We start from the raw sequence: 11,994 nt of genomic DNA, 5'->3' as shown, positions 1-11,994 counted from the left end.
TACGACCTTGAATCGTCACTGCTTCAAAACCCTTGTCTCTCCCTCCACTTCCCCTCCCACCCCTCAAACCAAGGACTCTCATCTAGAGTCTGGGGTTCCCAATCCTCACCCACCAACCCCTTCTCAACCTGTTCTTTATGCCACTCTTCCAACTTCGGCTTAACAACATGCTCAACATGCCACGTCCCCTTGTAGTCCATCAACTCCTTCTTCCCCTCGTTCAGAACCTTGAGCAACAACCCCGGCACACATTTCTCCTCTCTAAACTCCTCAATCGGGGTAAACAGCGCTTTGAAGTTGAACACGACGGCGCCTGACAGTGGGAGCCTGCGCAACGTCTGCCAGTCTACGCGGAGGTTGATGCGAGATGTAGGAAGCTCAGATGCGGGAAGTTGTTGCTTGCGAACGGCCTCGTGGGGGTCACCAGGGGGCATGTAGAGAGGAGTATCGATTTCTAGGCCCCAGGAGCCGCGTTGTATGGGTTTGTCTGTCGGCTTTTTGGCGAAGTATCTGTGGTGTTGGGTTAGCATGAGACAGTGGAGAGTGTTGAGGGGACGTACCTGTCCATGGAAAACTGCATCTTCTCCTTGTAGTCTGGAATGGGTTTGTGTATGTCGGCGAGTTCGAGACCGATCTTCGAGCCTACGTTCCAACCTAGCGCACTGCATATGATGCCTGCGCGGAACACGTATAGTCCTGTCTTCTCGTTTCGCAGCATGATGGCGAAGTCTTCGGGGATGTTGTTGAGGAGAACGTGCAAGGGTGGCGTGGTGGTGAGATCGGTGTCTGTCTTTGATATGCCATTGTGAAATGTCTTGTTGTTTGCTGATAAGTGGAAGCAATGTGGGTACCTGGCGCACACGAATTGCAGTACCATCTCCATGAGTTCTTTGCAGGCAAGCTCCGAGCCTGGTAGAGCTTGGAGGACTGCTTCGCCGTGCTTTGCGAATAGAGATTGTCGTTGCTTAATTCGCTCTTCGTATGTGTTCTCGAGTTCGATCCACCAGTCAGGTTGCATCTTGGTGATTGCTATCTATGATCAGTATGGGACTGGGTGCAGCTGTCAATACTACTCACACATTGTTTGATGGTAAGACCACCGAAACGGTCTATATGGCCGGGGCAGTGCCCCTTTGATGTCGAATTCTGGATATGGGTCCGGTAGAGGTACGCCGCTGAGTGTAGCGTAGTCTGGGAAATCACCGAGGGCTCTGATTTCCTTCACAGAAATGCCACATGGGAGGTATGTAGAGTCAGCGGCATCCAGATATGATGTTTCCATCGGTAAGACATTCTTCTGCCAGTCTGGCGACAGTTCTTCAGCCTTTTCTGTCTTCGCGTCTCCAAATAAGGCACATCGTCGTGATGGTGGGAAAGTGCTGGCGTGATCAATCGGGGAAATGGACGCTGCCCTCTTCTCTGGAGACAAAGACCTTGGAGGAGTCTTTGCGCCTGATACCCTTCGTCCGCCGCTACGAAGCCGTTGTAGGATGATGTTGCGCCTTCCCCGCTTGTTCAGCAGGAAGACTGAACTGAGCAGAAAAGCTGCTCCAAACAGCAATGAAAGGTTGGTAGCCATATTCAATGACTGTAAGATGATTGAAAAGATAAAGATACACCCTGACCAGCGATTGATCTGGCGCTCTTCTTTCTTCTGAATGCAAGCAGTGTCGGTGGAGATGGATGACGATGAACGTTGAGTCAACGACGGCAGCGATAGCTTAGCTTCGGAAATATTGTGATAGTTGACAAGAGCGAGGCTTCACCCAAGACATTCTATAACCGGAAATGAGGTCTGATTGTCTTATCGTTACGATGCGGGGCGGGATGACTGCTGCATAGATGTGCGAAGCGACCTGTAAGACTACCCTAAACAGGTAATGACCGCGCCACGATCGGACGCAAGCGAACAGCACGATGATGTCTCTCATTAGAAGTATGGGCTGTAACTCCTAGGTTGGGATGGCTCTATGATTGTGGTGGGGCCTATCACCGCAGATCGCCCGCTGTGTAACCCAACGACCCTAACCTTGTATAGTATTGGAACCCCAAGCATCTTGGCGTAGGGCGTAAGGGTAGACATGGCTCTTGTCCAGTGATTTATCGTCCGCCTTGTTGCCAGTTCAAGTGTTGCGTACGGCGCATCTCGGGGCGGCTCTAGAATTTCCCCGCTGTCGGTAATGCAGTCGCTATCGATACCCCGGACGCGCTGATACCGCTTGTGGTGAAGAAGTCCCATGGCTTGCCTTTCTCTCGGGTACGGCTGTCTTAGTGCTTTGATGGCGTGATGCCAGAATGCAACTCGATTCGATGGACTATCTTGGGGTTGATGTCGGATCAGTTCGGTGGGTTGTCATGCAATGCGCGTGACTTTTGTTCAGTACATGGATTGGCTTTGACAAGAGCGGTCGAGGCTTAGGACCCTACTGTCATGAGAATGTAGAATTGACTCTATTCTTAGAGTTCGTGATGTATCACGCCGCCATGCACTCGTAAAGCTCTGAGGTCTCCACGCAAACATCAAGAGTTGGTATCGAGGACATGACGTGGAAGGATCGAAGATGGCATACATCCCGGACGAATGAGCAGCCGCTGTAAAAGCCAGATACCCTGGCTGCTAGATCTTAGCGTGGGTGAAAGTGTCAATGGGTGTGGGAAGGTTGTAGGTAACGACTGGAAATATGGCATTCTGCGCTAGGTGCACGAGCCATGGGCCCCACGAGATAACAGTCCCAAGCGTTATCGCTCGGCCTCACGTTGCGACACAGGCCCATTGTTCCTCCACGACCAAGCGCTCCGTTGGGTGCTGTAATTCTCGCTGGTGGATGCGCGAACTCACAAAACGATGCTGCAGTTCTCGCCCTTCAAGTACTCTTCCATGGACGTGTACTTCACGTCGATGCTCAGGTCCCACGGAAACACGACATCAGGAATGCCCCCTTCGAAGCCAAACTTGTCGAAATACTCGTACATGTCGGCAATTTCGGGACCGTATACGGGTCCCATCGCTTCTTCAATGACTTCTCGGGGTATCTGCTTGAAGACGCACTTCACGTTGTTCACCTTCCCGAAGATGTCGCACCATTCACCAAGCGATGTGAACGATCCAGCGCCGCTCAGAAGTGTTCCTGGTGGCAACTCAACGAGTGCCTTCGTGAAACGCCCTGGGGTTATCAGCAGGTGGCTATGTCGAAGACCAATGAAACTGACCAGTGTCTGCAACCGGATCGACCATGGGGATCTTCCTGTCTCCACTCATGGGTAGACTAAGAACAAAGGAGCCATCTTCCTGCTTCTCTGGTCTCCAGTTACTTGCATAGGAGCCCAAGTGCAGCAAGCTCGTCTTGGCGGAAAGCTCCGGGTATGTCTCTTTCAGGTAATTCTCGGTTTCAGCCTTTGCGTCGAAGTGCAAATTCCACTTGATGGTACCGTTGCTCCATTTCCTAGCTTCAGAAAGCGTGGACAACACGAGACGGTCCAGAGTGCCTGCATGAGCCGCTGCTGCATCGATGATAGCCTTGGCTTGAGCAACTTCTCGGTCATATGCTACTTCGTTTGCTGTACGTTTCTGTTCGGCTGCAAGCTTATGTGTCGCAGGATCGTTCAGGTGACCCCAGAAGTCAGTGTTGCCGAAGATGACGTTTGCACCCTTGAACCCATTCTTCAACGACTCTACGTCATCGAGGTTGCCTGCTACGACTTCAACGCCTTGAGATGACAACTCCGTGGCGGACGCTTTGGAAGTGTCGCGAGTGATGCCGCGAACTTTCCACTCGGGCTCGTTCAGGAACGCGCGAGCAACTGACCCACCCTATGCTTAGTTAGTGTCGTGCTCATCTGGAGTGTTTGTCGATATATTGGCGCATACCTGATTTCCGGTGACCCCAATAACGGCAATTAACTTAGTCATGACTCTACGAAGCTATTCCTGGGTCTATACTAACAGGAAGTAACTTCCATTGGAAAGATATGAATGCAGAGCTTTATAGCCTCTCCGGTCGCCATATGAAGCGTGGGGTTCGCAGTCCTTGACCGGAAGATGACGAGCGAGTCGCTCCTGTTCCAGGCGTCCATTCGAATTACAGACAACAGGCTGTCAGATCGGTACAACAGCTCTGCTAAAATCTTACACACGCTGCGAGCCAAGAGTAGTAAGCCAATCGCATTTTCAAGCATGAAGGAGATCCGTTGGTTATTGGTCCTGGCTTACGACGTCATTGTACATTTGGGCTGTATGTTGCCGCCGGGCGTTCGAAACCCCGCACTCCTTCAAGGCCTCCATCAGCAATCAATACAAATCTGCAGAGGTAGGTAAAGAGAGGGACGGACAAAATAATTACTCCTATAGGAAGTCAGTCATCGGCCCCAGGGTGTAGAGTTGCATGGCTAACGCTAAGACCGTCTAGGAAAGTCTCGGCATTCGTCCAGCGTGTAGTCGAATGCAGGGTTTCTTCTCACTATCTTAAGATGTAGCAGTGAAAAGACCATTTTCGCTTGCTAAATTGTACTCGACTAACGTCCTCCAGCAACCCAAGCTGAACAGCTCATATACGCCACTCCTCGCGACAGAGCGGGCACAGCATTTCCTGTTCCATGTGAAGCATGAGCTCCAGTAAGCAAGACTTACCGTACACATGGCCAAATGGACATGGAGCGTGTACCGGACTGTCTCTTTTCCCATCCTCATCCTCTTCGTCAAAGTTGCACCAACAGTGAGGGCATCGCATATCCTCTTTTGCAATTGAATCGACGTCAATCACCGGAAGCGAGCGAACGAAGTCGCGTTTGGACTGCGCAAGCATCGGTCGTATGTGCGCAAACCATATCGGCTCGGATAATACTGGTATGCGTACGAAGACATGGCATAATGGGTGCTTCGCCGGGTCATCCACATGATTCCAGATAAGACCAAGGCAGTCCATCATATACTGAACGATCCAGCGATTCCGAAAGGCGATGTGTAACTCGGGTAGCCTAAGAGAAGTATCCATCTCCATACAAACCATAAATGGAGAGGTAGACGAGTAGTCAAGTAGCATGGACGTGTGCGCTACGTACTGATAGGGTGTTATACCCGCATTGTGCATCTCATCCAGCATGGCCGCTAGTTTGTACATGCCTACACACCAGGCTTGCGGCAGCGCGAACCGATCAGGAATTGGTCTGCCGACGGTAGGATGCGCGCTAGGGATAGCTGAACGGAGCTCTATGTCCGCTTCATTCAATATCTCTAGGAATGACCAATGCGAGAAGCTCATGCCTTTGTAATTGAGGTTGGGTTCTTCGTCTTCGATGGGGGCGACGCGGGTGATGAAGCTGTCTTTTAACATCAATTCCGGAAGGTTGGCTTGACACCATCCTAGTGGACTGATGCCGACCTCGATCATCTCATCGTACATGTCTTCGGCCGTAGTACCAATCGAGGGTGGATGGTAGATAGCATCCTCTAAAAACGGACGCCCGGTATTGTGGAACATACATTTGGTACGCACGCCTTGGAGGTAGGCGAATACGAAGTCCTCAACAGTAAAAGACAAGATGGGAGCTTCCACAGCAGCGAGAGGGTCGGGCTTGCTAGAGGGAGTAGTAGTAGGAACTACCGACTCTTGTTGCGTAGTGAATGTGTTTCCCATCGTTATTTTTCAATTTGGTTGTGGACTGATTGCCGCGCGCAGTTCTGGTAGGGATAACCGTTCAGGAGAGCAATTATTCAAGGTCGAGTAGGCCGCAGGCCAAGAGCGCATTCACTGGTGAAGATCACAGTAAGGGCTTCGCCCTTGAGCCACACAGTGCTCCAAAATCACCTTCACTTCTGCCTTCCTCTGCGGGCTCTATATATACCTTCAGAAACACCTCGATACAGCGTTCAGCACCTCTCACTCCCAACCAAAATATCAGAATGTCATCAACCTCACCACAGCCATCTTTTTCCGCTAATGAGTCTGGTGCCGTTGTTTCGAGCACACAAGACGACCTCACCGGAGACATGCCTCCGACTACGGCAGATGCTAGCCCAGCGCCAACGACATCCAACGGAGAAGAAGAGCCATCCCTGGAATCGCTAGAGAGCGAGCTTGACCAGAGCATGACACTCGTTCCATACGGCTCACCAGAGTCCACGTCAAACGGAGCTCATCCAGATGGACAAGGGCACGTCTTACCCGGCCTAGGCGGCGTGATAAACGAACCCCTTGCAGCGTTGTTCGGAAATGCACCATTCTTCGTCTACGGCTTCGCGAACGCCACGGGCGCGGATCTCCCGACTCTAGGTAATCTAAATACGCACCAAGCTCTCGTTGTCCCCGCGACGACGTCTTCCCACCCTTTACCGACATTAACGAGTTCTTTTGCGCAAGTTCACCATCATCACCACCATCACCATCACCATCAACATCAACATCTACATCACTATCTACATCAACCAGTTCAACTTGCCTTATCCGACTTATTCGCCGACCAACAGACCGAGGAGCAATGGGAACAAGAACAGATCCAAGACGCTTTGCACTGGGAAATGGCAAACTCTGAAGCAATGTTTGGACCTATTCGCCATCAAACTCGAACAACACGCGTGGAAGTCGCCACGGCTTTCGTCGAGACACTGGACGAAGTCGATATTACTAGTATCGAACCAGAGGATATGAAATGTCCGCTGTGCTGGCTTCCTTTCGGCAGCACCACAGACGAGGAGGGTCCATCAATTGCTACTTACCTCGACGATGAAGAGCGAGAAATCACGGAGCGCTTACATGCGAGCTATAATCTGCCCTTCTGCGAGAACCGGCCGGATAACGACCCTGTTAGAACTCCATGTGGGCACGTCTTTGGAAGACAGTGTCTGATCGATAGCTTGGAGACGAACATGATCTGTCCCATGTGCAGATGTCGGGTTAATGGGAACGAGGGCGTGACCCGCCCCTACCATTCCATTTTCGGTAATATACTTCCGTGAAATCCATTATGGTAGTACACGAATGGTGTAAATTTCGTTTCATAGTAGATTTATATATAAGCTCAAGATAGGCGATGCCATCTTTCTAATAGGGTCGGCGCAGTGGATGTGCTTCGGTATTGCTACAGAATCGTTAGCATCATCTTCAACATCACAAGGGCCATACTCACAATACATATTCATCTAAGCTGACAAGGCTTGGCTCGCTGAAGATCAAATAGAAATACTTTAGAGTTTCCGCCATCCAAAAGCTTTCACATTCATCCAACTTGAGTGTCTCTTGTCCTTGTGGTATCGTGACGTCGGCGATGGCAGAATGGGCGAATTCTGCATGAGTGGCGTTGTTGATGGACTCGAACATGCGCCAGGCAGTGTCTTGGAGGGTGGTGTCGCCGGTGATACGATAGAGGACGAAGACTGACTCGATGGCTTCCGGGCTGTGACTGATGTTAGCTACGCATGCTAAAGTGATGCGTATACTTACCGTAACAAAAATCGCGGGTCCCCAATCTTGGAGAAACCAGGCTGCAGTCCCACTTCCTTGATGACGTCTTGAACGTCGTAATGCTCCGCATGGATGTTGTTGGAGTAGGAGTACCTGACAGAGGCATGCCATTTTTCCACATCCCACGCGCAGTCGTCCTCCCCAAAGCACGGCATCATCCGGAATGTCTCTGGCATGATACCCGTAGGCATGGTATCGTAAGCCCAAGTGCACCCGTCCACTAACTTGCGAGCGACGTCTAGCTCATCCGTCCGATTGAAGATCTTTGCGCCCAAAGCAACCATGCCACCCGTAAAGCAAGCGAGGTGCTGGCCGTTGGGTTCGAGCTTGACAGTGCCTGAGGTGCTGATTCGCGCATCGCCAGAAACGAGGATGTTGTCACACTGGGGTATCCTGGGCCGGAAGAACAAATGCTCTTTCGCTGGCTCGATGGCGCGCTCGTATAGCTTCCGGTATTGGTCTGTCAGACCCCCGAGGAGCAAGTGCTGCTTCGGCAAGTATTCGTACAGCGAATCAGTCATTCCACCCATTGTGAAGGATCCGTCGACGTCGTATTCCTCCCGACCTGGACTGACCAGTATTGGAAATAGCCCTGGTATCTTCGTCCGGTTCTGATGCTTTTCGAGCACGTCGGTGATCCTCGCTATCGCGTCGTAGTACTTCGCGTCGCCGGTAAGCTGCGACAGGCGGGTGAATTCGAGTGACAGCGATCCTATCTCGGCGCTGAGCGCTTGCGTATCAGCCTCTTGGTGGCCGTTTAGAGCAGCACTGATTTCTGTTAGTCTGTGTGGGTCGGTGGCATGGCGCAATCATACTTCTCCCAGTCCCATCGGGTGATGGGCATCCTGTTCGGCGTGTCAAAGGCGGCGTAAAGCATATCCCCCAACTCGGTCGCCTTGTGTAGTAGTGTATGGTGCTTCGCCTTGCTTAAATCGTATGCGCTTAGAAGACCCCCCAGGTAGCGGATCGTAGTCTCGAAGACGTTCAGACGCGCGACACCTGCAGTGGTGAAGTCAATCTTCTTGATGGCATGTACGGCCTCCTCAAATTCCTCTTCTAACCCTAGGATGATCAAGGTATCCAGTGTGTCAACTAGAGTTGCTCCTCGCTGTCCGAAGCCGTTCTTGAAGCCTCCTGTTACCGGAGTGACTTCATCCTGTAGCCACGCGTGGGTCTTATATCCTCCCCAACTGTGTAAGAATGCCTTCTTTACAGCAGCTTGTCTATGCAATCTCTCCGCCTTGGTGTGTTCCGTCTCAATGCCAAATTCATGTTGGATTCTCGGGATGGCGACCGGGGCGCCAGTGGGGAGAGGAGCTAGCGATGATACCGGGTTTCGCACCGGTATGCTCTTCCATTGTACGGCGTGATCGATTCGGGTCGACGAGGTGAAGGTCGGCAGAGGGAGTCCGTTTCGGGCGCTAAGTTGACGGAAGGCAAGGATGACAAAGGTAGCGAATACAAATAGCACAGCAATGCGTCGGATAATGGGGCTCATAATGTCTATTGAGGGTATCTCAAACTAAAATGGAAGAAACGCGACTGCTGCGCCGCGGAACACAGGGCCAGCATCCGAGGATGCAAAAGAGCAATTGAATAGGACAAGAATGTATCGACAATACAAGAAACAAAAAAGACAGACGGTATGCAATAGACACAGCGAATGCGACCAGGTGGGATGGAAGAAGGAGCCCCGTGGTGATGCACATGCTAAAGATAGGCTTGAGTGCCGATCCTCCGACCCTGAGCTAGCGGCTCCGCGGGCGTCGTCATCGTCAACCCATCACCACCACCGCTATCAACCTCGCGATGTCAAGGAGATATCTCAGAGAGCAGCAATTGACTGTTCAACTGCTAGTGCGACTGCCGCGGACGGCTTCTTTGTCTCACGTGCAGTAGGCAGCAGTCGTTACCTAGGTAATGCTTACTCGGGAGATCACGCGCGATGTGAGACTGCGAGACAGTCAGCCATCTTCATCGGTGCATCATACAGCGGCGCTCCGCTCACCATGTGTAATATGAAATCTGTATGTCGCCATTTCAGCAAGGTTCCGGGAAGTTTACGTCGTTGAAAGCTATATGGGCCACGAGCTTCGCACCTTCCACGTCCATCATCTCATCACTGCGAACTTGCCTATGAACCCCGAGAACAACAACTTTATACAACGAATTTGGCACAATGTTCACACTCTTCGGAGATCGCGCCCCTTCATCACCCCCAGATCCGGCCAGACTCCAGCTCCGACCTAACGAATGCCAAGTGCTCAGCCTCTCTGACGGGCGCTCTCTTGGCTTCGCAACCTATGGATCTACGAACCCATCGCACCCTGTCATTTTCCTTTTCCACGGTCTCCCAGGCTGCCGTTTGGTCGGGAGGAGCTGGGACAAACTCTGTAGGGACATTGGCGCGCGTCTCATCGCTATTGATCGTCCAGGCTGTGGAGCTTCGACGCTCGCAGATCGTGGTCTCGTTGACTGGCCCACGGATGTGGTGAGCTTTGCAGACCATCTCAACATTGAGCGCTTCAGCGTGCTGGGTGCTAGCGGAGGCGGACCATATGCGTTGGCCTGCGCACGCTTCATTCCCAAAGAACGACTTCGGGCGACGACTGTAGTGTGTGGTATTGGACCCATCGAGGCACTTCTAGACACTGTGCCCTATCTGTCATGGCGGCTCATGGGTATAACTCCATGGCTGCTACGCCAAGGGGCCCTCCGTGTCTTCCTACCTCACATCCTCATTCGTCCCTACCTCACTAGAGACCCGTCTCGCCTCAAGCGTGTCCTCGAAGACCAAGCCAAGACTCCAGAAGAGAAAGAGCAATTTCGCGACAACAGCGGAGAGACCAATCTTGACGACGTTGTCGCATCATTGCTTGAGGCTTTCAAGCAAGGCGCTGGCGGATGCATGCAGGATGGTGCTGTGCTTACGAGAGAATGGCGCTTTGATCTGAAGGACGTAGACAGCGAACATGTCTGGCTAGTACATGGCGATCAAGATGCGCAGGCGCCGTTGAAGGTTGCGCAGTGGATCGATGAGAAATTGGGGAGCGGGAGACTGCGGACGCTCGAGGGCAAGACACATTTTACGATCTGGAAGGAACACTCGGAAGAGATCTTTCGACAAAGCGCTGAGGCGTAAGCATATCGGTTGATGGATGAGTATTCGCAAGTTCCGCTGCAAGCGCTTTTCTCCAAGGCTTGGTACGGCAGGGCGTAATGCGCAGCCGGCTCATCTTCTAATTCCGCCCATGTCCGATTTCGTCTCTCGGAGATGCGGGCTTCCAGTCGGCTTTGTCAGGACAATGTTCAACATCTCCTTCACTGTTAACATAGCCATGTAAGTCTTCCCTCAACTATAGCGATGTCAAGAATATATAAACACTCAAGCATCTCACCTCTTAGCTGCAATATACTGCATTACCCACTTACCACAACAACCATCCAAAACCCTACACAACGACCATGTATCTATCCATCTTCAGCCCTATGCTGTTGGCAATAGCCTGGCTTGTTACTTTTGCATCATCCATGCCTTCCAAGGATCTCTCGCCCGTATGGAAATCACTCGCCCCTATCCCTCTTTTCTCTCGTCAGGAACACTCCACAGTATTCCTCCCACCATCTACCATCGCAATTCTTGGCGGTATCATCCCATCCAACACATCCTTCCCACCCATAGACACTACTTCTCTGATGCAATTCTACTCAATCACGAACAACACCTGGGCCACGAAAGCGAGCATGCCACGAGGTCTCAACCACGCCAACGCAGCCGTTGTGGACGGGAAGATATACGTTCTAGGTGGCCTGGCAGAGACGGACAACGAGGCAAAAAGGGTATGGGGCGCAGTACCAGACTCATGGATGTACGACCCTCTCACAGATGCATGGGAATCGATTCCAGGCCTACCCACCGGCGAAGAAAGAGGTAGTGCGGCCGTAGGCACTTACCAGTCCAAGATCTATCTCGCGGCCGGCATGTCGGAGCTTGAGCTTGTCGAACATGGCCGCCAGCGCAGTGTCTTTGTTGTTTCCATCTTCGATACAAAGATCAGGACATGGCTTGCCGTTCCAGAAGCTGCCAAATATATACCGCCACCCAGAGACCACGCTGGAGCTGCAGTTGTGGGCTCAAAGATGTACGTCCTCGGTGGACGGGACAGCGGACAGGAAAATGTTCGAGACACGGTCTTCATCCTCGATCTTTGTGATCTGGAAGCTGGTTGGAAGACTAGCTCGGCGCGCATGCCTACGGCTAGGGGTGGTGTCGCGGCTGGTGTTGTCGGGAAGGACATCTACGTCTTTGGCGGTGAGGGCAATACGCTGTCGGAGACCGGAGTCTTTGATCAGGTTGAGGTTTATGATACCGTGCGGGATCGATGGGCGAGGGCTGGGAAGATGAAGCTTCCTAGGCATGGCACGTATGCTGTCGGCGTGGAAGGGAAGGTGTACATACCTGGAGGCGGTGTAAGTCAAAGCGGCGCGCCAGTGTCTGCCTTCGACGTCTTCATTCCTTAGGGTGTATCCATGGCGC

At 52.1% G+C, this 11,994-nt stretch overlaps 5 protein-coding genes across 5 annotated transcripts; 2 read left to right on the top strand and 3 right to left on the bottom strand.

The window, feature by feature from the left end:
* Nucleotides 1–23: 23 nt before the first annotated feature.
* Nucleotides 24–1,081, bottom strand: J4E83_000574 (uncharacterized protein; the record flags this gene model as incomplete). The annotated part of the gene is made up of 3 exons (XM_049327535.1): nt 24–510; nt 561–1,029; nt 1,078–1,081. The coding sequence occupies 3 exons, from the start codon at nt 1,079–1,081 to the stop codon at nt 24–26; spliced, it is 960 nt and encodes a 319-aa protein (XP_049193680.1).
* A 1,754-nt stretch (nt 1,082–2,835) lies between these two features.
* On the bottom strand, nt 2,836–5,633 carry J4E83_000573 (uncharacterized protein; the record flags this gene model as incomplete). Its single annotated transcript, XM_049327534.1, has 4 exons — nt 2,836–3,164; nt 3,211–3,811; nt 3,869–3,901; nt 5,004–5,633. The coding sequence occupies 4 exons, from the start codon at nt 5,631–5,633 to the stop codon at nt 2,836–2,838; spliced, it is 1,593 nt and encodes a 530-aa protein (XP_049193679.1).
* A 1,404-nt stretch (nt 5,634–7,037) lies between these two features.
* On the bottom strand, nt 7,038–8,955 carry J4E83_000572 (uncharacterized protein; the record flags this gene model as incomplete). The annotated part of the gene is made up of 4 exons (XM_049327533.1): nt 7,038–7,074; nt 7,123–7,389; nt 7,437–8,225; nt 8,273–8,955. The coding sequence occupies 4 exons, from the start codon at nt 8,953–8,955 to the stop codon at nt 7,038–7,040; spliced, it is 1,776 nt and encodes a 591-aa protein (XP_049193678.1).
* Nucleotides 8,956–9,636: 681 nt separating this feature from the next.
* J4E83_000571 (uncharacterized protein) lies at nt 9,637–10,599 on the top strand (the record flags this gene model as incomplete). The annotated part of the gene is made up of 1 exon (XM_049327532.1): nt 9,637–10,599. One exon carries the CDS (start codon nt 9,637–9,639, stop codon nt 10,597–10,599), a length of 963 nt encoding a protein of 320 aa, XP_049193677.1.
* Nucleotides 10,600–11,153: 554 nt separating this feature from the next.
* J4E83_000570 (uncharacterized protein) lies at nt 11,154–11,978 on the top strand (the record flags this gene model as incomplete). Its single annotated transcript, XM_049327531.1, has 1 exon — nt 11,154–11,978. One exon carries the CDS (start codon nt 11,154–11,156, stop codon nt 11,976–11,978), a length of 825 nt encoding a protein of 274 aa, XP_049193676.1.
* Nucleotides 11,979–11,994: the final 16 nt, after the last annotated feature.

The sequence above is a fragment of the Alternaria metachromatica genome, assembly GCF_023757995.1.
Source record: "Alternaria metachromatica strain BMP 0045 chromosome Unknown scaffold_1, whole genome shotgun sequence".
Taxonomy (NCBI): domain Eukaryota; kingdom Fungi; phylum Ascomycota; class Dothideomycetes; order Pleosporales; family Pleosporaceae; genus Alternaria; species Alternaria metachromatica.
The sequence above is the reverse complement of the archived record's forward strand: the minus strand, read 5'-3'. Positions and strand labels throughout refer to the sequence as shown.